The sequence below is a fragment of the Harpia harpyja genome, chromosome 9 (genome assembly GCF_026419915.1).
Source record: "Harpia harpyja isolate bHarHar1 chromosome 9, bHarHar1 primary haplotype, whole genome shotgun sequence".
In the NCBI taxonomy this organism is placed as follows: Eukaryota; Metazoa; Chordata; class Aves; order Accipitriformes; family Accipitridae; genus Harpia; species Harpia harpyja.
This window is the reverse complement of record NC_068948.1, coordinates 4,664,261-4,691,723: the sequence shown is the minus strand read 5'-3', so window position 1 is coordinate 4,691,723 and position 27,463 is coordinate 4,664,261. Positions and strand designations below refer to the sequence as shown.

The following is a 27,463-nucleotide window of genomic DNA, read 5'->3' as shown; positions in this document are numbered from 1 at the left end:
TGGATTTGAAGGGGCATTACTTCCCTTCCCTGCCTTCTCAGTCAAACTGGGGAAGCAGTTAAGCAGCTTTTTCTGTATTCCTTGCAAGAAGGGTTTTTTTCCTTTGGTAAATAGCTATATTCTTCCCTCTTGTGTTGCTTTGTGGATGACGTGTCTTAGCATTTCATTAGTACATTAGTTTACACAAGCAAATTCTGCCAATAATTTGCAGACCAAGTCATGTATTTAAATAAAAGGGGCTCTTAAAAGTCTTTCTTTTGGTGGGGTTTGGAATAAGTTTGCAATTAGCTCTCAGCCCATGAAAGAATTTCTGTAATGCCTCTTCTTACCTCCAGTTCAATTCTTTAATCTTTTCCTTAGAGTGTTCTCATTCTCTTCTTATTCCCATGAGTAACTGTGGCATGTCTAGTATTGTTTGCAGATTCCTCTTTCCTTCCAAACCTCCGCTATTTGGCTAATTCTCACCTTATCCTTTGCAGATACTCATGCCCAGGTCGACCTGCTTCAAAACCTGAAAAAGGCCAATTACAACATCCCAATCTCAGTGACAGATTCTGGAAAACCGCCTCTGACTAACACCACAGAACTGAAATTACAAGTGTGTTCCTGCAAGAAATCCAAAATGGACTGCAGTGCAACTGATGCCCTTCATATCAGCATGACCCTTATCCTTCTTTCACTCTTCAGTTTATTTTGTAAGTCTTTTCCTGAACTCTAAGTAATGAAGTATTTTTTAGCTGCTCATTTGTATGCTGCATAAGAAAACCTACCAAGGGAGAAGTTAAATTCATACATTGATATCATAATGCAGTAAGTTTGGGGTTCTTTTTTCCTGAGGAAGTAGCTAGAAGAAAGAGGGAGGGGAGGTTTTTTCCATAGTCAAAAAATAGCAACAAATGCCTCGTTGTCAAATTAAGAAATAGAAGCAATAATTTTAAGAAGGATCAAAGAGAATTAGAGCTAGCATATGATAAACTAAGAAGTACCAGCTGTAGTAGCAGATTTGTGAGACGCTTTCTTTCATCTCTCCCCACTTGAATTCAATTCAAAAACAGAAACAGGAGATTAAAGGTGTTCTTGTAACAATAGCTGTTCTGGGTCACCATGAAAATGAGTACTGTCTGCTTCAATCTATTCCTCTGTATAAAGTGCACAAGCAACTGGAACGTGAGGAACTTATTCAAGATTCTGGGCTTAGAGCCACCCAGAATTGATAATGAAATTGCAAGGCTGGGTAGGAGGGCAGAGAGACCTGATATATAAAGGAAGGTTCTGCTGCTTCTGAGAAAGCTTTCTAAGAAAGACTTACAAAATTCCTAATTTGAATGAGTAAAAAAACATCCGAGTATGACTGAAGAGTAGGAATTCAGCGCCATGGAATCCCACCATCTAACCTAGATGTGTCCCTGGCTTGTCCTGGGACAGCTTCCAGCAAATTTTTTGATGCAGTATTATTGTTCCTTATCTGTTAGAGAGGAATAGCTGTATCCTATAACTTTGATAGTAAATCTGTTATTCAAGGATTATTACCGTCATCTTCTGTTAGTACAATACATTGTATGGTGAATTAATACTTGAGCCATGGTGAAAGGCCTTATATTCTTGATGAGATAAAATCTAGCATGAGGCAGAGATAGAGGTCAAGGCAGAGACTAGTTTACACATCTGAGGCTTGGTGTATGCTTGATTACACATCTTGTCAAGTTTTTTCTTATAGTATATTACTTTCATCCCAAAAGGTTAGCATGAAGGTCATTGTGAGAGAATTAGAACTAGCTAATGTTTGTGATGCTCTTTGAAGATGAAAAGGACTATATAAATGCTAAGTGGAAATTCACGTTCTTTGTTCCAATCAGTGACATCTGAAGTGTGTCCATTGGCTTTGGTTCAGTTATTCTGGGTTTAGTCTGCTGGAACCAAACGCAGACTTCATCTGTTAGAAGTAATATGTTAAAAATATTTGACAGTACGTGACACTATCGCATCAGTGATATAAATATGCAGCCCACTGATTCAAATATATTCTTGTTACCACTTCATAAATGTTGCTAGTGCTATACTAAGCATGACTTTCACCACTGGAATTACTTTCTTATCTGACATGATTTGCACTTGAACTTTATTTACATTAATGCACCTGCTCAGAATACAATGAGGTAGAGAAAAGCTTTTTTGCTTTTGAAAGTAATCATGTTGCTTTTTTCTAGCCCCCAAAGGAGTCCGATCATTTTCCTCGCATTGAATTATAAAAAGCAGTTCTAGGTATTGGAAAGCTCTTCTTGAGTTGCTCTTCTTGACTACAGATCTTCCCCAGCTCAGCTGTGGGCAGAATATGGGCCCCTGGCATCTGAATGGTGCGTGGTGCTCTGAATGACAGAGGGATTCCCTCTCCCACTGTAAAAGAATAAATAGCACTGAATAGTCTTTTACACTGTGAAACAATAGAGACATGCCTAGAGCCTTCCTGCAACCTTACATTCATTCAGAGTACTGTAATAAGTATGGAGAGAGTTGTAATTTTAAACAAAGAGTGGAGTAAGATTACTACACACATAATCCACCAGCAGTATGATGTTCCTGTCTGTTGTCTGAGCAATAAAACCAAAGCAAAGGGAAGTAGTGGGTGAGTTGAAAGGAAGGGGAAGGAAAGATCTCCCTCTTGGGATAGAGGCTGTTTTATACACAGTTGTTGTGAGCGAGAGCATGATTTCCACAAATAGACTTCAGCATAGAGACCTAATCCTCAACACAGGACCGTGGTTTTTTGCTAACATTTGCTACTCTTCAGTTGTGTGGTTTGGGTTCACCCAGTCACACAGAGTGAGGCTGGTATTCCGTGTCTGGTACAGATACCTAATCGTGCTTCTGCAAAGCCAGCAAGCATAACAACTTTCATAACCATTTTCCTCAGGTATAAATGACTACATGGAGACATAAAAGAATGAGGCTGGCAGCCAGTTAAAATAATGTGGTTCTGTATTTGAACTTCTCTAAAATGTGCTGGTATCATTGCATTCCCAATTCATTTTCACACAGTTTTTTTATAACTGCGATTAGTTTCATTGCAATGTTTTGTATAGTCCAAATATTTATCAGAGTAATCAAAGATTACGATGCCATAAAAACAAAGAGAACTTTAGTGCTTATTGAACAGATGAAATATCCCATTTCTAGTGGCAAGTTATGGGTTTAATTTTTGCAAAAGCCCTTACGTGGCTCACTTTGCTCCCAATGTTTATGTTTTATGAGGCTCTTGTTCCTAGGAGGTAAATCCTTCAGTCAAATGAACTTTGTTATTCATGCCAAAGTATTTCTTTTTGTATTTGACATCTGGCGTGAGGATAGATAGCCCTATGAAAGAGCTGTTCGTGGTAAAAATGCCCTGCATGAACCTCCTCCCCATACAAAACATCTTGGTATTATCATTTAAATGGTGCAATTATTATCTATACTTAGAATATGTGCCTTCTTTGCAAATCATGGAAGAAGTCATATGTGGTAGATTTCTGAAGTATCTGAGCAAAGAACTGAAGAGCCTGATTAAAACTGTAATGCATGCAAAAAGCAGCAGTTTCACCTATTTTGTAGCTGCCCTACTGTGTTCAGTATATTGAGGGATAATGAGATACAGACTACAGAGTTGCCCAGAAGCCTTTGGAAAGGTAGATATACTTGGAACAAGAAAAATTTAGGAGTTCTTGTCAGCCAGAAATAGAAAATGTAACATGCCAATGTATATGGGCAGATTGCTGGTTTTCCACAACAAAACAGTAAGGTGTTCGGTGGAATTGAAAGGCGGTGAATATAGAGTTGATTGAAAAAAGGAGCATCTTTGCATATTTTGTACTTAACCTAACTCATTACCACCTGGAATGGCTGAAGTCAAGCTGGAAAGATGCATAGTGGACAGGTAGAGGACTTTCCAAAGTTGTAATAGTTAATGCTAACAAATATTGGAAAGAATATTCTTATCTGTCATTAATGCAGACACCACCATGTTCAAGATGAGACCTAGTGTAGTGGCATCTTCTCCTCTGTCAGCTTTTCCTAGCCACTCCTGGAGACAAGATAGGACCAAAATGTTCAGATATAATTTAGAATTTAGTAATTCAGATTGAGAAAAAAGAACAGAACAAAAAATAGATGTGTTCCTCGTCAGGAAGAAGGACTACAGAAATCAGTTACTCGAGGAAGAGAGAAAGTGGGAGAAAGAGAAAGTGTGTCATGCAGTATATCTGGTGCTGGGTTGATTGTCCATGTTGTCCCTTACTGCTGCATTGTCTCAGTCATCTCATGTTTTCAACTGACACAGCTAAAATAGCTCTGTTCAGAATGAATATAACCAAAGTGATATGCTCAACAACGCTAGAATTTTAAACAAGTTCTCTCTGGAAGGCTTCTGAACATTTTTCGTAAGAGAGTATCTACAACGTTGCATAACGATGAGGGATGGAGAGAGAGGGAAAAAATGCACCCCGTATTGCAACCTACAAATTGGTAGCTGGTATTTCATTTAGGTATCGGTTGAACAATACCTGAAAGGGAGAACCAATACCTAAAAGGGAGAATAGCTGTCCTTGAAAATTTTGCTTAAGTATCATCAATTTCACAACAAATTATTGTACATATATGTTTAACAAACATTTAGCAGCGATCTCTTCTCAAGATATGCTGAGGTCGGTAAAGCCATTCTTTTTGCCTACTGGCAATGACATGGCAGAGTAAGTTTCCACAAGGAACTTGGTCAGAACAAGCCAAATCAAAGGCATACATCAAAGAACTTTTAATTCCTGTGTTACATACAGGTGACTGAAAAAACAAAACAAGCTAAAAAAGATCAAGATAAAAACAAATTTGTGTATATTGTCATAATGAAGTTGGCAATAAAACCTGCCCCAGGCCCTATGGGAGACTGAGAAAGAACTACTTTAGCTGGCAGAACTAGGCTTTATATCAATTACAAATTATTTATATTATTATTATTTAAAGGACTATTTGAATTCTGGACTTTTGACAATAATTATTTCACTTAATTGCATAATCATACAATGATAATTGCATTTCATATTTCCTTTTATATTCTACCAACATAAAAAAACAAGTTAGATTCAAATGTGTTGAATCAAGGGACTAAAAGAAGAACCAAAGGCACAGTAGTCATATTCTGAACAAGCAGAATTCAGAGCAATTCTATTAGTAGCTCAGTCACACTAGCAGTATATATTTTAGTTAAATTTCCTTGTCAGAAAAAGACTGGACTTCTTTAAACATTTCATGTTGGGAAAAAAAATAATGATATCTTACTTGACTGTAAAACATTGATAAACTTTTTTTATTAACCTGGCCAGTGGACTACAAAGTTGTAAGTTGACTTGAGCTTCAATAAGTAAACTATTCCATTATTATGAACAGAAAGTAAGGTGAAAGACTGGGGGGAAATACTGCTATGAAGAAATTAAATAAGCTGGAGGTCCCTACATTGAAATTAATTTGTTAAACTGAGGGTGAAAGGCCTCAGGTGTATCGAAAAACAGAGACGCACACAGATGTCTGTACTGTGATTGCAAAGAAGCCTTAGAGATACCCTTGAATTTAACTTCCTATTAATTTCCACTAATTTTTCCTGGTTTAATGCCTGCTGTCCCCCACCATGATGTTTTTCTGGTTTGAGGAATGAAGCTACAGGGTCAATAGACAAAATGCCTTTTCTTTTTCCCTTGAAAATTATGTGTTTGGTATTAAACGACTACAAAAATTCAAATTATATTAAATTGGTGGATTTGAATGTGCCTGAACATAGACAGCCAGAGTTAAAACTGCAGTGTTATCTTTCACCTAGTTCATTTTTCAAAGCAACAGAAGCATCTGTGTCTCTTGTATATCCCATGTTATTTGTGCAGGAACATCAAATGTCTGAAGACTGAAGCAATGCATTCTTGAATGGCGTAAGACTAAAACAAATCATAGCAGGTTTCAAATGGAAAAGACCTTTAAGGTCATTGCTCTTTCCATTACAAGTACAGATTTGTTACCTGCAGATTCACAGTTTTCAGCCTTTATGTGAGTTACTTGGCTTAGTTTTAGACAATCAGATAGTATATTTTTTTCAGGGTTCGACTACTCTTTAGTTTTTACAGTAGGATTTTTTGTTTTTCCCAAGAAAAAAAGAAAAAGTTCATCCCTGTTCCATATAGTTCCAAAGAGGAAGCTTCAGAGGAACCATTCCCAATAGGTGAATTTGCTAAAAACAATACCTTTTTTTTTTTTTTTTTACCTTTTAGGTTGGCTTAGCATATTTTAATCTTTTATAGCAATTTTCTACTTTTCAGAGCAGTGGCTAATTAAATCAATATTGGCTAGAATTTCAAAAACTACCAAGATGGGGAGATTTGGGCTGTGAAAGGTGGTCTGTTGGGGGTTTTTTTTGCACTATTCTAATTTAAGTTACATTCTTGCATTAGAGCACATACCATGTGGGTTCTTAAAGTTGGCAGCTAAATGATGCTACCCAAGTAAATGGAAATTACTGACATTTAGTGAGTTCCGGTGATATAAATCATCTCACTTCCTAAAACCAATAATAACAGCAGCAATATCTACTATATAAATCATCTCACTTCCTAAAACCAATAATAACAGCAGCAATATCCACTATTAATTACTTCTAATACTTATCTTTGTTACAGATGCTTTTGTCCATATTAACATTATTGTTGTTACTGCTAAATCATCAGTGAATACAGATGCTTTCTCAAATGCGTGTATGAGAAAAATACCATTGTTATTTGTCTCCTCAAAGATTTTGGTTGATTAGACTCTAGTAAGGAAAGGATGGTTTGGGGGTTAAGCGACTGCATTCAAATTGAGACAGTCTTGATTTGAATCTCACTTTTAACACAGACCTCTGTGTCCAGTCTTCTAATTTCTCTGCAGGTGTATTCAGTCTGCAATTTGTTGTGCAGTTGGCTTTGGGAGCCCACCTAAAGTTAATGGGGCTTGAAATGGCACAGAAGTCCATATGTATGTACATAATTGGAGACAGGATGTTTATATACCTAGTCATATAGACATGACAAATAGAAATACCCTCAAATTGTACATCAGCATATTTAAAATGTACTTAATGACATTACATTTTATTGAGTCAATTAGGTGGGAAATGGCATTTTACGCACATTTTAAACCATCCAAACATGTTCCAGAAGTGTAGACATGAAAAAATACGACAGTTTAGAAGATGCGTGTTTGGAATGCAAAAGAGAAAAACGTTACTAGCAAATACAGCTTCTTCCCTAAGAGCTGTAATATTGTTCCTGATGGTCATTCTGTAGACATGAAATGAACATTTAAAGAGATTGGTTTGATAGACCATTTGGTGTTGTGAATTCAAATGAACATTTTATATTTTCATTTTCTCAACAGTTCTCAACAGTAACTGTTGCTATATAATATTTTGTATTTCTTTTCTGAACAACCTCTTAAAAATCACATAAATATATTACTTCAGATAGTTATCATCTGAATTGTTCTGGAGTGGACTATAACTAAAAACTAGAACTGAATAGATGACCAGTTCAAATATTTTTTCTGTCATTAATGGCCACTATACACCATGGGATTTTTGTTTCTTTTAACTGTCTCTGTCCTTGGGTATTTCCCCACTCTGTAACATCCAAACCCCTCAAAATGTGCTCTCCATGCAGACAGCTTGCTATTCGGCTTTAGATGTGATATGTGATATTAAAGATGAATGGGTGAGATTTGTTGTGCCTAAAAATTAAATGATGTGGCTTTTGCTGCTCTACTAGACAGCTGATAGTTATGAAGTCCTTTAAAATGCCATTGATGTTTGGAGTATTTCAGACTACATCTTAAAGCTTTACTTTACCCATACACTTAATTTGTATACGTTGTAGGTCATTATTTATGTAAGCTGTCATGCTTGTTGAGTTCTTCTTGAAAAATATTGAAATAGTCAGGTTGATATCAACATAGCCAAACCTGGCAATTTTCTAATTTGATTTTTTCCTTTTCCGTGGCTTCTAAGCATAATACTTGCTTCTCATTTTTATTCTTACTTAATAAGAGTTTTTTCAGATGATTCAGTATTTCAAGCTGGGATTAGTGTAGTGTAGTGTATACCTACAGATCTGAATGTGTCTGGACTACTTATGTTCATGTTTTACTTACTGTAAACTGATAGTAAACTATACTGTACTGCTGCGGAAGATGAGATCTGACTGCTTAAGCAGTTATACATTGCTTTAAAAGGTTGGCTAGCTGTCACAGTTGATGCATTTCATTTTCAGCATAAATATGAAAAATTAGGAGACTTGTTCAATGCTACTATTTCAAAACTGTACTTATTCATTTCACTTGCTGAATATTTTCAACTATTCAGCTAAATTTATCAGATTACAGCATGAGAAAATATACCTCAAGATTGCAGGCAGTCACCTCTGCAATTGTTTTGTTTTGAAAGAACCGGAATAGAAAGGAAGCATTTCCTATTGGTCAAATGAAGGTGACATTGCTTTGGCAAAGTATCCAGCTAGAATTCATATCAGTTAAAAAAAAAAAAAATCTAGGACATCTTAGCTGCTTTACCCTAGAAACTACCACCACCGCCCCCCAGTAAGACACTTCATAGCCCTAGTGAACAGGAATTTTATTAGAAGATGCTTTATTTGATAAATGTAGCAGCACACTAGACTGGGTAGTACATGTTTCTGAATTTCTAAGCAGACACAGCTAGTCTTTCAGTTGATCCGAGGAACTTTTCTCTCAGATGGTGCTGCGTATATGCACATATGTTTTGCACTTTGTAAAACCAGCCCATTACATAGTGACTATATGTGGGTACATGACAAGGAAGAGGTGAAGCAGAAACAAGGATTCAACGATGAGCAAAGCCCCTGCCAGGAGTCAGAAGAATAAGAGCACTTTGACATAAATCAGCACTGTTTCAGATCTGCCAGTAAAGTCTTATAATAAATAAGTTAGCAGTGTGAGAGACACTCTTGGAAATATCATCTGCTGGTGTCAAACAGATACCCTTTGAAAATGACTTCAGCCTGAGCAACTTATTCCCCTGTGCAAGCCGATTAGTTTGGACTGGCATCTTTCTCCAGTGTCTTGCCAATTTTGGCCAATTACATAGTACATGCTGGCATTTTAGCTCCTGAAGTTAAATATTGATACTGGTATATGAGACCCTACTGGAGCTTCAAGTAGAGTTATGAGACACTCATTTCACAAACAGACTACTAATGCATGCTGTGTTTTTCCTATCATTAAGAACTTTGAAATCATTTCCTCACATAAATGGGAAACAAATTATACATGATATTATAAGCTGAAAATTTTCAGGATAAAGTCATTTACTTCTCCCTTCCTTATAAACTTTTCCACAGTGTACTAAAGTTCAGTGAGATCACTAATTTGCTCTAGTCACAAGCATACCTACTGCTATTCCTGATGCTAAAACTGAATTTCTTAATTGCAGGAATAAGGACACATATCTGTCTGGGAACAGCTGTTTCAGTCTTTCAAATTCAGTGAGATTTGGGGCGAAAAGATTCCCTTCTTTTTTTGAGAAAACAATACCAGGGTAGTCAAAAACCATTGACCACTAGATTTTGGCACTTGCAGCAAAGCCTAGCCAGTGCTTTGGACCACTGAGGAGGTCACAGAAGAGCATAGCTATTAAATGATTATTTTATACAAAAGTGCAAAATATTATAATATAGGCATATGGTGCAAACACTGTGACGCTTTTGGTGTTGAAAACTTACCCATGACAAATCAGCCAGTGATGTACATGAAAACCATTTATGTTTTTCTAAGTTCTGCGTGAAGGTTAAAATAATAACTATCTAATTAATGTCCTTTTATAGATGGTAAATCCAGGAAAGAAGTATCTGGACGTTGATTAGCTGCCTAATCAGAAACATGGTTCTGATCTCTTCTACCATTTTCATATTACCTCTTTAACATTACTGAGGTTTTGAAAAAGTCCATGATGTCATGTAGACTTTTAATTATGCAAAGATTAATGTAATATTTCTGATGAGAGGGTAATTGAAAGAAATCTGAAAGAAATGGAGCATGCATGAGTTGAACTCCAAACTCCAGCTGTGTTAACTCTCTTCTCTGTGTTAAATGGGAATTAGAGGATGAATGCATCTTGGGTAAAGTTCATTCCTGTACAGAGGGTCAGCATGAAACTTAAATGCCTTTAATTTTTATGAGTTTTTAACTGCACTAGAGGAAGCAGAGTCTGTGTAATGGGGGGTGAGTTTGGTCTCATAAGGAACACATCATTCAAAGGCTTTGAATTACTCAGCTTAGACCTGTTTCTTTAAAATAAGCAGGGAATTTAGTCACTAATATGTAAATACGTTCAGAGAAAGCTAAGGCTGCAACAGGGAAAGCTAAAGTGCCTGGGAAATGCCAAAACATTTTCTGAGATCAGAAGTCATTTTCCAAACAAGACTGTTTATTGGCTGATTAGAAGGGTTCTGCTGGAATATAAGCTTTTGGCAACCTGAACTGTAGTGAATGAGGCTACATGCCATCAGTTGTCTTTTTCCTAGGATAGGGCACTATGAAATCTTTGTCTTAAAGAGTTATGTGCATTTTTTTTCTATCACGTGAATCAGCATAAGGAATAAGCCTTAAATTACTCCACTGTGAAATAGACAGGTAGCTATAGTAATTGAAGAAATCAATATTATAAACATTTAGTGTGTATTAGGTGGCTTGCTCCTTTTCTGAACCTATTCATCATCCAAACCCCCATGACTAGATGACAATTCAGATCTGTCCTGTGGAGTTTGCCACCAACGTCAACAACTCGACCTTCCAAATACAGTCAACATCAATAGACTTTAGTGGGAGTAGAACAGGGGTTTTGTTCCATTTAAGTTTCTACATCATGAATCTCCCTACCCTAAACTGCATACTTAGACCTATATTCCTATAGAGTTATTACACTCCGTACTATTAGTACATTAGGCCTAGATAAACACGTACAGTGGTTTTCAGTTTTCTTGACCAGCAAAAGCAAACATCATCTATCTTCCAACGCCAAAGTACTAATGCCAACAGACACCATCTGTTTATGATAACGGGCTGTGCTTTCTTATCTGAGACCCATTAACCTTAATAGTAATAATTCAGACAGCAAGCACATAAAAATAGCCCTGCCTATTTGACTGTTATCTTAAAAGGAATGTGGCTGCATGTATCTCTCGAGTGGCAAAGAGGTAGAGCAGAGGAGAACTGTGAGATAAAAATGGTGAAGATCACATTAGAGACTTCAGTAAGAGTGATTTCTGGAGAAAGAAGTTATATATAGCTATGCTAGCTTTACACTGCTTCTGCATTTCCCAGATACCTTAAGGGAAAGGTGGGGGGGTGACCACGTAAGAGCAAGGATGCACACACCGCCTTCATGGCTTTCGTGCCTGGAGCCGTATGCAACAAATTACTTATTGTAGGTAGACAGGAATCCCGTTTAAAACAACACATGGTGTGTAATAATTCTTGAGTGAGTGCTGAGACCAGCTATAGAGACAGCGTTGTTCTTAACAGCCAATACAAAGAAAATAAAATAATTACTAGGCATAATGATCATTAGTGTACAGATCTAAACCTGCCAGGCACAGGCTTACCAGGATGTTAAGTTCCTAAAAGAGATAGTTAGCATGGATCAGCAAATGTGCTCCCTGCACACATTATTTGCACATTTTATGCTCACATTATTCCTTAAATACTAACATCTTTTATGTGCTGTTGCCAGCTGCAAACTTTAAATCATGCATAATATAAAATACATAAGAATGGGTCCAAAAAAACCCCAATATAGCAACACAACCCCGTTGAAGTCAGTGGATAAACACTAGGAGTCAACAGTCTTTAGGTTAGCTGTTTAGAGGTGGGATTCAAGTAGACCCTAATAATTTAGCGGTGTGTGTGTGTTTCTGGAACTTTCATTTGGTCCTTCTTTATGGGGAGAGAATAAAGAAGAAAAAAAAAGCAAACAAGAAAACTACAATTCCTATACAGAAAACAACAATGAACATTGGAAATCCAGCTGGGAGAACAGAGAGATTTTAAATATGGGCCAGATGCTTATCAGATCCCCGAAGAATTTATAACAGAGCAGTTCTGTTGATTGTAGCAGATCTGCTTACATTCATCATTGAGTTTTCTGCACAATACTTTGGTTGTTCTTGATTTCTGTAGATTTTGTATTAAGGGAGTTACTGGCCAGAATGCTTGTCCAATAACACCTTATATGACTATATCAGAGTATTTTTAGAAAGTAAATTTGTAACTAATAAACTTTGATATTAACCATAGAAACTAAAAGTTAGACTAACTTCTCTACTGGACATAAGCGATTTTGTATCAACTTTGTGTGCAATAGAAAGAACAAAGACAGATACAAACGCGAGTATTCTTACTAGAACTACCAAAGATTATCATCATCTACTGAAATTTTACGGCACAATTTTGAATGTTGAATCTGATTTTAAAAGCCAAAAACTACTCCTTTGGAAATCCACCTTTACAAAAGGGTCAAGTCATCATTAATGAGCAGAGGGGTATATACTATCCTTCCAAACAATGTTTGGAATAAGATCATTCTTTTAACACAACTTCGGTGAAGGCTGGTGAAAGGGCTGAGCTGAATTCATAGTAGTCTTGGCACCCTTTGCCAATGCCAAGATTTTTGTAGATGTGTCAGCAAGAGCAGATGTTGAGGAGACAGCATTTTACGGATCCTTGCAGGGAGCTCCTCCTATTACATGGGAAAGCCTGGGAAAAAGCCCAAACAGGTTTCTTTGAAAACATGTCAATGAAAGCTGCCATCATGGGCTATGAATGACAGGAAAAACAGATCATGCAGAGATAATGCAGAAAAATATGTGCAGTAGGGAAGGGGCCATGAAGGAGTCAGAGTAACAGAGGTTTTGTCAAAGTGGCAGACTAGGAAAACGCTCCGTACAGCAAAAGACTGGCAGGATATGAGCACAGTAGCTTGAATTTGTCAAGGGCTGTGAAAAGATGTTGCAAAACTGTTAACTGAGGAGAGCCTGGGCAGGAGATTTAGCTGTTTGAATGGCTAGAAAAAGCCCTTTGGAATGATGTGTGAAAAAGAATCTTCTAAAGACATAACCTAAATATACAGACCTAGAAAGAAGATTCTATGACAAAAACCTTCTCCAGTTTGTTTCTGGTTTTAGGCTTGAATAAGAGGCAGGATGATAGTGCTGTCCTGAGCAATCAAAGGAAGAACTAGAAGGGAGTGCTTTACGGGAAAGATTTAAGAACTCAGTTTTAGCTGGGCAGAGCTGTCAGCTAAACATCGAAGAAGGTACCAGAGCTAGAGGTCAACATTTCAGTCTAAATGGAAAAGCAGGTAAAGGGAATAAGATCTCTGAACTGTCAGCACTGAAGTGATTGCTGAACATGTATGAGTGGTGTCACGGAGGAGGGGAAGAAATTAAAGTGGGGAAAAAAAAATGTTTCCCCAGAAACCTGGGATGGAGGGAATGAGACAGAAGGGCATGCTGGACAAGTGATTAGAGAAATCATAGTAAAATGACAGGAGGAGTCACAGGAGCCAAGGAAAGCACCAGATTTCCAGCCATGTGATTAAATGGGTCAAAGGCAGCTGATAGGTTGAAGAAGTTGAGAAGCAATTTCAGTAGAAAGAAAGTCTAGGCAGGTACTGTAGAGCTTTAAGATGAAAGGGAGAAGAGCTGCGGTGGTGCTTGAAGAGGCAGGTGGGGTAACAGGCAGAATCAAAAAGCATACTTTTATATTGTGAGAGAGAGAAGCTAGCCTTCAATAGATAAAAACTAGCATAGGAAAAAGCATATTCATAATTAAAGCTGAACTAACTAGTTTTAACATATAGTTTGCTCAGAAAAGGCAAGGTGTATGATAAGGTAGTAACATTCATTATATCTGTCAATATGACGTAAAATATACAAGCTTTTCACTAGGTCTGCACATAAATCAACATATATTGCCCTTTATTTACACGCTGTTCATGAAGCAGTCACTAGCTGCTTGAATTTGTGTGATATTTATAAATTTTGTCCTGACAGATTCCTCTGGTGAAGTTTCAGCCTATGGATTGTACAGAAATTCAGTGCTACAGCTGCTGTTCATTCATCATGTACAAGTGCCTGTCCTTAGCAGGAAGATCTCCAGGGATCTCCTCAAGATTCAGAGTAGCTTTGCCAATTCAAAAGCTTGTTTCCTTTGAGTCAGGATTGAACAAATGTGCTTTAATGATACTAAGCTTCATTGTGATCTGGAAATGCTATTCTTCAGATGGTCTGAGATCAGAGTCCTGAACTCTTGCTGTTCACTGCCCTAGGAGATCAAGTTGCTTAAGAGAACGTAGTCCTAGCTGGAATCCCTAATCCAACTATAGCCAGACTTTGGCAGTCATGATCACAACTTTCCTATAAGTAAGTCTGGATCCTAATTTTGTGGCCAGACCTTTTCTTTAAACAGCATGCTAAGAATCCACATGCAAGCAATTCCCAATTTTATCTTATTTGGAAATCTCAGTGATACTTCTCACTTCGGTAAGCCCCATCCATCGGTCCCTCTATGGATTCTTACACTTGCCTAATTGGCTTTCCTTACCTTTGTTTAACAGAACCGAGGTCATGCTGCAGGGGGAAGGATGGGCTGTTGCGTGCTATCCGGGTGCCTGCCTTGCTGCATAGCCCATCTGGACAGGCCTCTAGCTGGAAGAGTTTAATATTGAAGTCAATTCAAATAATACCAAGATAATAACAAGAAAGAAACAGATAAAGTAAAAGAAAGAGCCTTATCAATAGTTATATTAAACTTGATTTGCCCCAAAAGAAAAGCAGATAATTAAAATTAGTAAAGAACACAAGCCAGCATCTAATAACGACTATTACGTTACTGTTTACGCTGCATGCGTCTGTGGTTGTGACAAAACTATTGATATATTGCATCATGTAACTGTACAAATGCAATATACATTAACCAAACATTTCCTGAGTGTTTGTGAGTTTTGATGCGTACGTTCGACTTGTATTTTTGGGTTTTGATACAGCAGTTGTCTCCTCCCAGGGTAGAGAGCTTGACTCCTTCAATGCATCGTTGAGGCTTAACCCCAGTAGGCCGGTGAGCACCACACTGCTGCTCACTCACTCCCTCTCCCAGCGGGATGGGGAGGAGAATCGGAAGGGGAAAAGGGAAAAAACTCGTGGGTTGAGATAAAGACAGTTTAATAGGTAAAGCAAAAGCTGCACGCACAAGCAAAGCGAAATAAAGAATTCATTCACCACTTACTTCCCATCAGCAGGCAGGTGTTCAGCCATCTCCAGGAAGGCAGGGCTAAAATAGGTAAAATCAGTCAAGTTGTGCCACCTTCACTTTTATTTTATAAAAAAAAAAAAAAAAAAAAGTTAGATGTTAGTCTGCATAACATTTATGTTTCTGTAACAACATTAATATGATATGCCAGCTCTTTTATTCCCTGGTATAGTTGCAAACTATAAGGCACTGTAAATGCGTTATTTTTAAAAAGATACTGTTTGTTTGCTCTTAGCTTGTCAGTGTGTGTGCACGCGAGGGAGTGACTCATTGGAATTTTACTTGCACTCTTGCACTAACACAAATGATCAAGGTGTCAAATGGAGACAATCAGGTCCTGGCTTGAGTTTTATGCTCAGACCTCCACACTACATCCTCCTGAATTGCACTGCAAAGGTCTCTGAATACCCTAGGTGACATTTTGGGGTTTCCTCTTGGAGATTTCTGTCTCCACAAATAATTGCTTCTGAACCTGGATAATTTATATTTAATTACTGACAAATGTGCATGCACTCAATCAGTAATTTGATTAGGAAAAAAACCAAAAAGTTAAAAGATACTGTGATCTGCATAGTAATAATGACGCACATTTCCCATCATTTAGGTCTGTAAGAGCTCCTGACATTTGAAGCTGTACTACCGAGTTGCCATGGCAACGAGAAAAAAGAAAACGTCAGATCTGAAGATTGCAGTTTACAGTTACTGTTCTTCACTACTAGGCCTCAGTTGCTCCAGATTCAGTTTAATTTGCAACCTCACTTAATCTGTCCGACTATACATTGGTGTTTGACAGCCTCTACCCTAACTCCCGTTTATTAATGGATTCCTCTTGCAAGTCGCAAGGTTTATGCGAATTATCTCTGAATGTCAAAAGACCACGACATCTAAACTGGACCTTGGGGGAGCAGAAAACAGATTGACTCCATTTTTTTCTATCTGTTGACTTGTTGCTATTCAACTGTTCAGAAAATATTTTGTCTGTGGGTTAGTATTTGTATATGTATGAGTGTATGTATATATATATATTTATATAGAGAGAAGAGTTATACAACAGGTTTAGCTTTTATAAAATATTCATCTGGAGTGGGCAAGGGACAAAGCAGAATAATACAGCCACAGATGAATCGTAACTATTCTACCACGGCTAAACCTACTGTATTTGCTGTTTATAGTGTGGCCAGAAGGAGAGAGCCTATTGCAAACATACCACTACAACAGCCGCTTTGTCGACACAAATAAAGCAGGCCCGGGGCTCTGCGGCATCACTTCTTGTACCTCAGGTTCGGCAAACAAGAAATGCAAGTCCCCCCGGCTCGTTTCTGATCTGAACTGCTTTCCTTATGCCCCAAATGGAATTTACAATCCAGCAGGAGCCCGGCGCTTGGCTCCCCATTTCAGCGGGAGCGGCGCCGGGACGTTCCGCAAAGCCTGGATTTGCGAGAAAGCCGGGAGCAGCCAGCTGCGACCGACACTGCATGGGTCACCATTTCCAGCAGTGGGAGTGCTGGGCCTGATTTCAAAGGGGCTCAAGTCAGCTTCCTTTATGTTCCTGCAGATAATTGTTTGCTGGGGCAGTCTGCAAAATTGCAGTCTTTCGTCAGCTCTGCAGACACAGTTAAGTAGGTGGTAGAGGTCTGCGCAGGAGAAGCTGATTAGAACAGCAAAAGCAAAGTATTTCTTGGAAGCACTGGTCTCTCTCTCAGCCTCTCTGCAGTTGTCATGACATACGTAAGCGCAAGGAGGAAAACAGATGCCCTGTTCTATAAATATATTCACACACACATATATATAGTTTTGAATATATATATACATACATACACATGTACACAGAGTTTCCAGTTAAGAGTAACAAGAGCATTTCTTTGTGTGTGCAAACTTACCACACTTGTTCGCAGACATGGAAAAAAAGGGTGTTCGTTACATATCAATATCAATCCTTTTTTATTCTGTGAGCATGTAAGGTTAAAAAAAAACCTAACTGTTTCAAGATGATCATCTTGTTAATAAATTGTAAATGATCCATCAAAGCTCACACCAAATTTTTATAAAAGTAACACAAAAGTATACTAGTGACAGACTGTGGCTTTTATTAGAGCTTGCCAGTAACTAGGGTAAGGTAAGTGTCTTAGAATATTTTAATAAACTTGCTTATTTAAAGTTTAAACAAGAAAGCTTCCTTATGCAATAGAACTTTGCAGCTGCATTCTTTAGTTAGCATTTTTACAGTACTTATGAGTCATACCGTACGTCTGTATGTCTACAGTGAGATTATGAGCATATCTTCCACGCCACATATATGTTTCAATGGTAAAGCTTTTTGGAAGCATTAAAAAGTCCAAACATACATTTAGTTTTCCATAATGCTACACTAGATATTAAATGTGTGTTGGTAGTTAAAAATTGCTGTACAATAGCTTTTCTCTGACTTCCTGTATTGTACCAAATATGAAACAGGTTTTTTTTTTTTTAATCAAAAGGAGTAATAACAACAGCAACAGAGGAAAAATTAGTTTGTATAGTGAACTTTCCTAATGTTGTAGATTTCTTGATAAGATACAAGCTGCCTTCAGACAGGAACCCATTTTTCTCTTCCAGCTTAACTCCTGCAGTCCTGACCAAGTAAAATCCCCACTGCCCTTCTTTCTCTCGCAGCACGCTCTAGGTATTTCAATTACCAAAGCGGTACTTTGGGGTTAGTGGGAGTTTCTGTTGAGCAAGGGCTTCAGGAGTGGGCTGTTAGGCAGCTGCAGGCATTTCAGCAGGAAAGTGCCTGATCTCAAACATTAACAGGGGTATGCTTCTAGTTCTCTTTCTCTGCCCATGCCTTGTAAAAATCATATGCTGCTGCTTTATCATCAACAATCATGTCTTTAAAAAAAAAAGAAAAAAAATTCAGGCAAATTTTTCAAAAAGAAAAAAAAAAATCAACAAATGCATAACACCACTGGATTTTCAACATGTATATTTAATGAACGCATCCAAATGCACCAAAAGATAAACCACACCCTATGCTTTGATCTACAAAGCCTCTATCATGAATAAAAGAAATTATAATATCCTCCCCAACAAATACTCTTTTTCTACTTACTTTCTTCCTCTCTCTATCCAGCAAAACCCACCTCTGGAAAGATACCCACTGACATTACTGTCATTTCTATCAAGTACCAGATAAAGCTACCCTTTTCTCGTTTAAACCAAGGCTCACATAGCACTTGGTGGATCATTCCAAGGGCATCCAAAATGAGGAGCAAAGAAAAATCTTTTCTCCCTGGAACTACACTAACATTGGGAAGACTCTTTCTACCACTTTGTGCCCAAGGACAAGAGATCTTCTTGGATAATACCGCAACCTTTTGACATGTAGAGAGGTCAGCATCATGGCTGAAACTCTGAATCAAGACGCATCAAAGCCTTCATTCACCATTATCAATTTACTTCTGCACCTAGATTAAAGCCTCCCAGCCTTTACTGCGTGTCTCTAGGCTTCAGATGGAGCTAATCACTGGCCCACTTAAGCATGCAAAGAGAAGATGAAGCTGCCATGTTAATGTTTTTCCCTCTCTGTACCTGAGAACAAACCCCATTTAACACGAGATTGTGGCACTTTCTGTAGCGTTATACAAGTGAGGAACCATATTAGAATCTGAGTTTTCCTACCTGAATAAGATTGTCGGCTCTGGCTCAAAAAATGATGCCCATTTCCTGAAACAAAGGAGCAACAATCATTTGTTAGTTTTTCTACAATATCATGAAAAAAGTAGAGAAGTTACAAAACTGGTTGTCATTTTTTTAATAGTTAATTATGTTTAACATTTGTTCAGCCAAGCTTGCTGTTTTTATAACATAGCACTTACTTCTACCTAGCTATTTTGGTCACTACAAACCGTTTATTTCAGTCTATATTTGTAGATATATAAAGCTGTCTAGAGTCAGAAAGGCAGTGAACTTGTTGATTTTCATTTTGTGACATGCACAAAACTTCTTGTGCAAAAATCATTTCACTTGAAAAAAGTATCTGCTGTTAAAACAAACACAAATTAGGTATAACAATCAGTGAGAGGAGTTTATTAGCAAGACCAAGGTCTCATTTGTGGTGTACTTGCTAATTGAGCCCTTGTCTGTACACCTCATGTGTGTGCTTTTACAATATGCCTATGTGCATTTGTTAATGTACTTTTCGTTCAGTAGCTGTAGGTCTGAAGATTAAAACAAAGGGAAATGAGCTGAATTTCCTACTGGGTATCGAGGAAAATTAGGTAAGAGTGGAGCACTGGCTAATACACTTTCTGAGCCCTGTTCTCATCACGTTTACACTGGTGTAAATCAAAAAGCAACGCCATTACTAGAATTGTTCGAGATTCAGTTAATCATATTTAGATGAAATTTTTCATCTAAAACCTCTCCACATTTTGCTTTTACTGGTCTGCTGTGAACAGTAAAGCAGCAATATTTGTCACAGGATTGTTGAGTGCTTATATGTTATCAAAAGTCTGTCTTCTGTGACATACAGAGAAACCTACAGCTTAGGTGCCTCCCACAGATGACTGACTTCCTTCACTGACCACTTTAACATGTCTCTAAGGCACCCAGCATAATTTGGTTTAGCCTTTATTTGAAATGGCTGTGGCCTGTAGTCAAATAATTCGTCCTGGTCTCATGCATAGTCATTTAAGTTAAGGATTACCATAATACGAACCTCATTTATTAAATTATGGACTTACAGTCAGTTTGTAGGGCCCTAGCTTAAATGTTTTATCACTACAAAAAAGAAAGACATATGTTATATTAACAACTTTTACATCATTGGTCTTTCCTTTGCAAAGACCTCCTGTCTGAAATACTGAGAAAGCTGCCAATTTTCTTCTCAATTGCTACGAATACACTCAGCCACTTGAAACATAGCAGAATTTTGTACACAAATAATTTTACATCGCTCTTTGTCTAAATGCTAAGTTTCTTTCTGAATGGATTTAATAATGTCTTAATTAAAAAAAAAAAAAAAACACAAGATAAATCATATTAAAGTCACATCAGCTTGAGAACACCAAGTCTAAGGAAAAAACTCTGATCCTATCTTCCCTTTATTGCATCTCTAGAAACTCTGTTGTCTGAGAGGTACACTGTCCAACGCTAACAAAAGAAAAATAACTAAAATAGCAATTATTTTCTTTCAATTAACTCTGTGATCTAGAATCTGTAGAATTAACATGCAAAACACATTAGTAATTATCATAACTATTCTATTTAAAGCAGATATAGCTGACTAAGTTACTGTGTAAAACACATAACCCATTGACTACACTGTTCTCTTGCCTCACATCAAGATATGCTAGTTGATTTATATTTGTCCAAATGAAATGGATACACTCATACGCTCTCAGTGGAAAGTTACTAGTTGCACAATTGCTATGTGTGTGTATATATGTAGATATATAGAGATATACACATACACATATAAATATATATGTATATAATATATGCAGGTGGAGGGAGACTAATACAACATGGGGACTTGGAGTAAGCAGTTTAATTCCATGAATTATGGAGGAACACATGAGTTAAGGGACAGCATGGGTTATGTATGCCAAATTAGTCTGATTTACATAGAAGAAAAAAGGCAAAAACCCCACACACTAAAATCCAGGCTTATCCCAACTCTCATGTTGTATTTATGCTACCTTTAGCTGTCCCCTCTTAACACAATTATATCATTTGAAGATATGCATAATTGTCTACTGACTCATTTTTAGTTGTCTATGTGTCAGCAGGTCACCAGTAGTGGAAAAGGAAGGGTTTATAGCCAGAATTCTGCATTACTGTGCTTTCAGTGGGACAGCTTTTGGGGAGTTTCATCCACCCTTTGAACATTACACTCCTCCTCCGCATCAGCAAATGACTGTATTTGATGGCTTGGGGTTAATGAATGTAGCCTAAAGACAGACTATGTGTATGTACATGCGTATGTACACACGCTGCCTGGGATTGTAGAGTAAGAGCACGTCTGGTGGACTGTGATGGTGAATTCAGTACAAACAAGCTGTGGGGTTACTGCCATTTCAGACAAAACCCTCCTGTAAAATCACATTTGCCCCATAACAGACTCTGTCTCTTTAAGTTACCACCAAGATATTTTTTTATGATTTTTGTTCTTTTTCTAAAGTTCAAGCAAGGAGGAAAATATTTTGTTTGATTTTAAAGATACTTAATTCAGCTACTTTTCCAGTTAATCGTTCCTTTGGGCCCTAGTTGCTGAATTGCTTGCTGTTTCTGAGGTGTAAATAAACGTTTTGATTTATGACGTGGTTGCAAAGAAACTTGTAATTTATTTGTGAAATGCTCAAATAAAGGATGTATGGGCTTTTACCTTTTGTCTGGGTGTAGACCTTCCTGATGCAATACAGCAGGAGCAGAAGACTACAAAATGACCTTGAGACTGCCAAAGGGCTGGAATAGCCTGAGCTATATACAAGAAACTCCCACATTGCTCTAAGTAAAAAAGAGATAAATTGCAGCCTTCATCATCACCGTGCCATGGTTATAGAATAAGAATCTGGAAGTTAGAGAGGCAAATAAGGTTTGACCACACAAGAAAGCAGTAGCAGACTATTTAGCACCCCTTCGCGTGGCAGCAACGATTTGCCTTCTAAAGCCCCACTTTCCTTACAAAGAAAGAGTTGCATTGAGCCAAACCTGGCTCAGATGTCTCTGGGCTGGACTGGGTGCAGGAGCTTTAATGGATTTTTGTTGCACTTCCTTTCTCCTTCACCTGGCCACCTTCCTCACCTACCACCATCAGTTCAGCTTATATAGAACAGCCGGCCACAAAAAGGGAACGTTGTGAACGACGCAGAAACAGGCTGAACAAATGTCAATCAGCAAGGACCACCGTGGGATGCTACAGGACTGCGTTTCTGTCCCTGCTGTCATAGCCAATTACAAGATGGCTTTTAACAGCTAGTACTGCCATAGTCTGTAGTCACGTCTGACGCACTCCCTCCCTGTGCTTAACTCCTCCTTAAGATGTGTAGGCAGATGCGGTCTGCTTGTTGCCCTGATTCAGAAAATCTTACTCCAAAATTTAGAGCCCTTCTCGCCTTCAAGCCCAAACTGCTCTGGGCCAGGTTACCCCAAAAAAGTTTCCACTGCTTTAATGCCCTTCTGTACCAAGAACTGAGACTTCATTGACAAGGCTTATCACTTTAGCATGCTGGAATTCAGGTTTGTAAGATACTATTTTCTTTTTTTACTGAGCTCTCATAATCTGTGATTATGAGGAGAAAGGAAGTGGGGTATGCTTTCCCTGTGCTGCCAGCTGCTCCCAGACATTGCAGAAGGGCCTGGTAGGTGACATAAATAAATCAATCATAATTCTGGCCCAGAATCCAGGGCAGAAAAAAGAATAGGCTAGGCAGAATGAAAATCCTGCAGCAAATTTGCACCATAGCACTGTGGCATTATTGCCTCTTTACCAGGGAATTCTTTTTCCAGCACAAAGCTTGAGCCTGTTGGCTTTCTGACATTCCTGCGAGTTGTTTTTTTAGATCTTCTAGGAAGTTATCTAAAGTGACAGAGACACATAAAGATAGAATATCTCTGAAAATAGCCTTTTACTACATCTGAGAATAGAGAAAGCTGGGAGAGGGAGGGCAGCACTTGAAGGAAACGTTTGAGTACAAGCCACAGCAACTTGCTTTCACCGAAACCCACCTCCAGCTTTTGCCTGTTGCTGATGCTTTATCAGACTTTGAATCTAAAGGGGGCTTTTTAACGTGGTCCGTAATAAGTAGAGGATGAAAGAGCATACGTGAAACTTCTGGTGTAATTGGGCAAAAGGTCATTACCTGAAAGCCACAGCAAAAAAGCGTCACCTCCTTTCGTCTCAGTTGAGAACATTGTCCTAAACTAATGCTGTGCCTTGTACCTTAAAAGAGGTGTTTAAAACAGTACAAAGTTAAATCATAAGCAAGGAAATGTTAACAGAGAGAGAAAACGCTGGATGGGTTTTAGTCAGGTAGAAGTTTTCTGTTGCCCTTTCAACCTTCTTCTGTCTCATCTAACACCACACATTCTGGATTGCAGTCTACTCTTACTTGGTAACTGCACAGTTCAATCCAGTTACGTTTTTTCTCCAGCAATAGTAAATCAGAACAGTCCCTTCTGGCTTCAGTACAACCTCCTTACCTGCAGAAACAAAGCGAGGGTCATTGCTCCTGCTGTAAAACTATTGGGATGCTCTTCCACAACCACCACACCTCTGGCCGGACTCTACTCATCCACCTCCCCGTGCCTGATGACCTTTCTCTGCTCCTGTAGTTACAGCAGCAAGTAAGTTACTCCAGTCCAGTACATGTCAACATTATTTTATGACTTATGACTCATTTTGCAACTTACTGTTTTCCACATGCAATTGTGGGATACTCACCATCATTGCTGTGGCTGGATGTACTTTTTATGATTAACTGTCCAAAACAAGAAAAGCAAAAGCGTTTACTTGTTTCCTGCAATGCATACTGAAAAATCAGAATATAAAATATAGCTGGACACGTATAATTAATGAATTGCTTGCAAACAGTTTTCTGAAATACAGTTACAATACTGGAGTAATTGATTTGGGAAGGGGGATGTTCATAAACAGCTTTTTGTGGTACATTTAAAGAAAAAACAAAAACCAAAACAAAACTCTCACAGGGTTGTCTTTTCAAACTGACCCCACATTTTTTTAACAGAAGGATGATGGAACATAAGTAGACAGTGCTTATGGACTGGATTAAATCTTCATGTCACTAACAGGTTTTTTAAATTGTAGCTTTTATAAAGGTGTCCATTGTTGTTTACACCTGTTACCTTGCTTCATGCCAGCAGCCACTTGGGAACAAGTTTTATACTGGGCTAATTTTGCCATTCCTGTTATCTTGCCAACTTCACCCCTGCTGTAACTGATCTGCTGGGTTCAGTGGTAAGATAACAAGTCTAGTCTGCACTTGGAAATGACAGCAAATCAAATAGTGCCTCTTTATACACAAATAAATAAATAAATAATCACATCAGCTGTGTCTCATTCTTTGTGCTATTTGATCAGCTGCAGTAAAGCAACGGTGCTGTAAGACACCTTCCAAGTAGCCATAAAACAGGGATTATAACCTGCCTTGGGGTTACAGCATGTATTATTGACTTGGCTAGTACCAAGGGAGTTAGCCTTTGGTGGGATTTGAATACCCAATTCCCACTGGCATCACTAAAAAGCCAGAAGCCTAAGACCTGAAATTTCCCCCAGCTGATAAAATAATTATATACCTATAAACTATTTCTTTTTTTTAAAAGTCATCTGAGCTAATACACACTGAAATGTTTCCTGTATCTCCAAGGTAACTTAATTGTCATCATCTTTCATATTGAGCAAAACCAGCAAAACCTCTAGAGAACAGGTGCCCCAATTAACAGATACTCAGCCTTTCATATACTGGATTGCTGGAAAAAAAAAAAAAAAAAAAAACGAACAAGATGGGGGATATTTAATTCATATGGGGATCGTAAAGAACTGACAGAATCCACAGATAAAGCAAAGTAGAAACGATATATTGTAGGAATTCAAATAACCCTCGTTATGAGACAGTAAGTCAAAAGGAAAGATTTAGATTTTTTGGTGCAATAAAATTCACATGTGGAAGCTGTGACTATTAGCTACATCATGTAAGAACTAGACCAGTGTTGGAAAGCCCAGTCATGGTGCCTGGCAAGTTTTACCATTGTTACTAATGGCAAAAACTGCATTAATCCATATGAAAATGGCTTGCTCTTGGATCCTGCACAGAGAAGTCGAAACAGTAACGGCTCTAGAGAGAAATTCTTTGAGCTGGGCAAAAAACCCAATATCCTCAGCCCTGCCAAGGGCTTAGTGCAGCTGCTCGCCATCACACTGGCAGAGCCGACTGCAGGATTTTGACCTATGTGTACCCGTCAAGCTGTGTTCTCTCGTGTCTTTGGTCCCATCAGACCTCAAAGCGCCCTCCTCTCACTCTGTTTCAGTGATAGGGGGAGAACTGCAATGGAACGACAGAAATACAGAGTCAGAGGGCCCAGTTCAAAACCATCCTAGCAGCACAGCCAGTTGGAGACTTACCCTCCTGGCAAGCGCGGCCACCTCGGCATGGCGACCAAAGAGCCGGGGTGCAGAGGTACCTCGTGCCAGAACCTCAGGCAGGCACACCAGCCTGAGAGCTGAACCCTTCCCAGAGGAGGGACCACCACCTCGGCCACCCGGACCCAGGGCTGGTAGCCCTGGGGGTACGTGGCAGCTGAGCAATCGTCAGACTCTACCCCAGACTCCTGCCAGACGTGATACCTTTTACCAGTCCTGATGGGCACGTCAGGCCCCACGTACTGCTGGGCTGCCAGTCGGCATTTGTACAAGATGAGCAGACCAGCTGCCCAAGCGAATGAAACAAGTATTATGTGGAAGGGGTTGGAGTTTTTTTTGTTTGGTTGTTTTTTTCCCCCCTTTCTCACTCAAATTAAGACAGTTCTCATCATCTGGTTTCTGTGCCATTGACATCCAGTCATCATTCTTGCACTGATGCTCTAGCTTGGCACCTTATTAAAGAGCCATCAGGGCTTACTCTTTTATCAGTTCCATGATAAACCTACTTTTAATTGTAGTTGTCTGTCATCATTTATACAACTTGTGAGCTGCAATACTTTCTCACACTCTTAATTTCTGTTCCTTGGCACTGTATACTTTGTTCTGTAGCAAATGGGCACTGAGTACCTGAAGCCAATGAAAATGTGTGCTGTACACAACTCTGCCTTCTGAAGTTGAGTGGATGCAATCCAAGGCTTGATTTCTTCAGTTTGTTCTTTCTTGAATTTTAAACAAAAGTCCTCTTGCTACTACAGCTCTTTTTCGTCTCTTGCCCTGCTTAGGCTAAATAAGAGAGGGAGGCAGTATGTGCATTTAAATGCCGTTATTTAGTGAAGGTATAACTCACACACTTATAGCAAAGATAGATACATGGAAGTAATAGATTTATTGTTCAAATCAAAGTATTAAAATATGTGTGTGTATATATAAACATAAGCAGCTAAGGTGACGAGTTTCATTATCACACACAAAATAATAGGCTTTTTTTTTTAATTGGTTATTAAAGAGTGAATACTCATTAAAAGCTCAGTTCATTGGGAAAAAATAGTACAATGAAATTAAACTGTACTACAGACTAATTAATATGGGAATTGGGGCAATTCAAATACCTTTAAAGAGATGGAAGTGGGGACAGTAGGCAGCACGGACTTGTACCAGTCGTCTTCATTAGCCTGGCAGATGGATTTTCTGCTACTTTAGGGTTTTGCTGAGGGTTCTATTTTTTCATTTTAGTTTCAAAGGAAATCTGGGGGAAAAAGTGTTTTCTAATGTTGGTCTTCACAAAAGTCTGGAAAAACACTCTTTAAAAAAAAATAATAATAATGAGAGAATAGATTCATATATTACTTACCCCCCCATAACACAGTCAACTCTACTTTGTTTCTATAGAGGCCCACTCTTGGCACTCTACATCTTTCCTTTACACAAATAAATTTGAAATACCCTAAGACTTAATAACATAAAATTCTCAGCCTGCTTAGCTCCTCAGTCATGTAGCATTTTTTCCCTGTGGGAGATCCCCGTTAGTTTGTTCTTACCAAAGGCCGCTGTGTCAAGAACCGTTCTTACAAGCTGTCCAATTTCATGTGAGTCAGAAGACATTTACCAGTTATAAACCAGACTTTCATGAAAAGTACTTTGCTGCCTTTCTTATAATTGAGATGAAAGAAGGATGCCAAATCTCTAAGGAAACACCACTGAAGGAGCCCGCTGGCCTTTTTTTTTTTTTTTTTAAGCACTCGATCCAAAAGTTAACCTGTTTAGAAGTAAGAGGTCACATGAGTCAAGACTGTGAAAATTTACCACTCACTTTTGATAGTACTAGCATCACAAAAACATTTAAGTAGCAGAGGGCCCCATTGCAGAGATTTGCTAAAAATAGTTGTTTACACCCAAATGCAGGATGGGCTTCAGATTAAAAGCCAAACTAAAATTTGATGGTGCTGT

The 27,463-nt window shown here is 38.4% G+C and overlaps 1 protein-coding gene across 3 annotated transcripts in view; it reads left to right on the top strand.

The window, feature by feature from the left end:
• Positions 1-27,463, top strand: part of CDH13 (cadherin 13) — a 541,021-nt gene that overhangs the window by 497,238 nt on the left and 16,320 nt on the right. Inside the window, exons 13-14 of one of the 3 annotated variants that reach the window (XM_052797007.1) lie at positions 480-695; positions 15,983-21,741. In XM_052797007.1, the coding sequence (XP_052652967.1) occupies positions 480-695; positions 15,983-15,990 (224 nt within the window). In that variant the 3' untranslated portion in view covers positions 15,991-21,741. Of the gene's footprint in view, positions 1-479; positions 719-15,982; positions 21,742-27,463 lie in introns of those variants that run through there. The other 2 variants (XM_052797009.1, XM_052797006.1) reach the window with 2 other exon arrangements.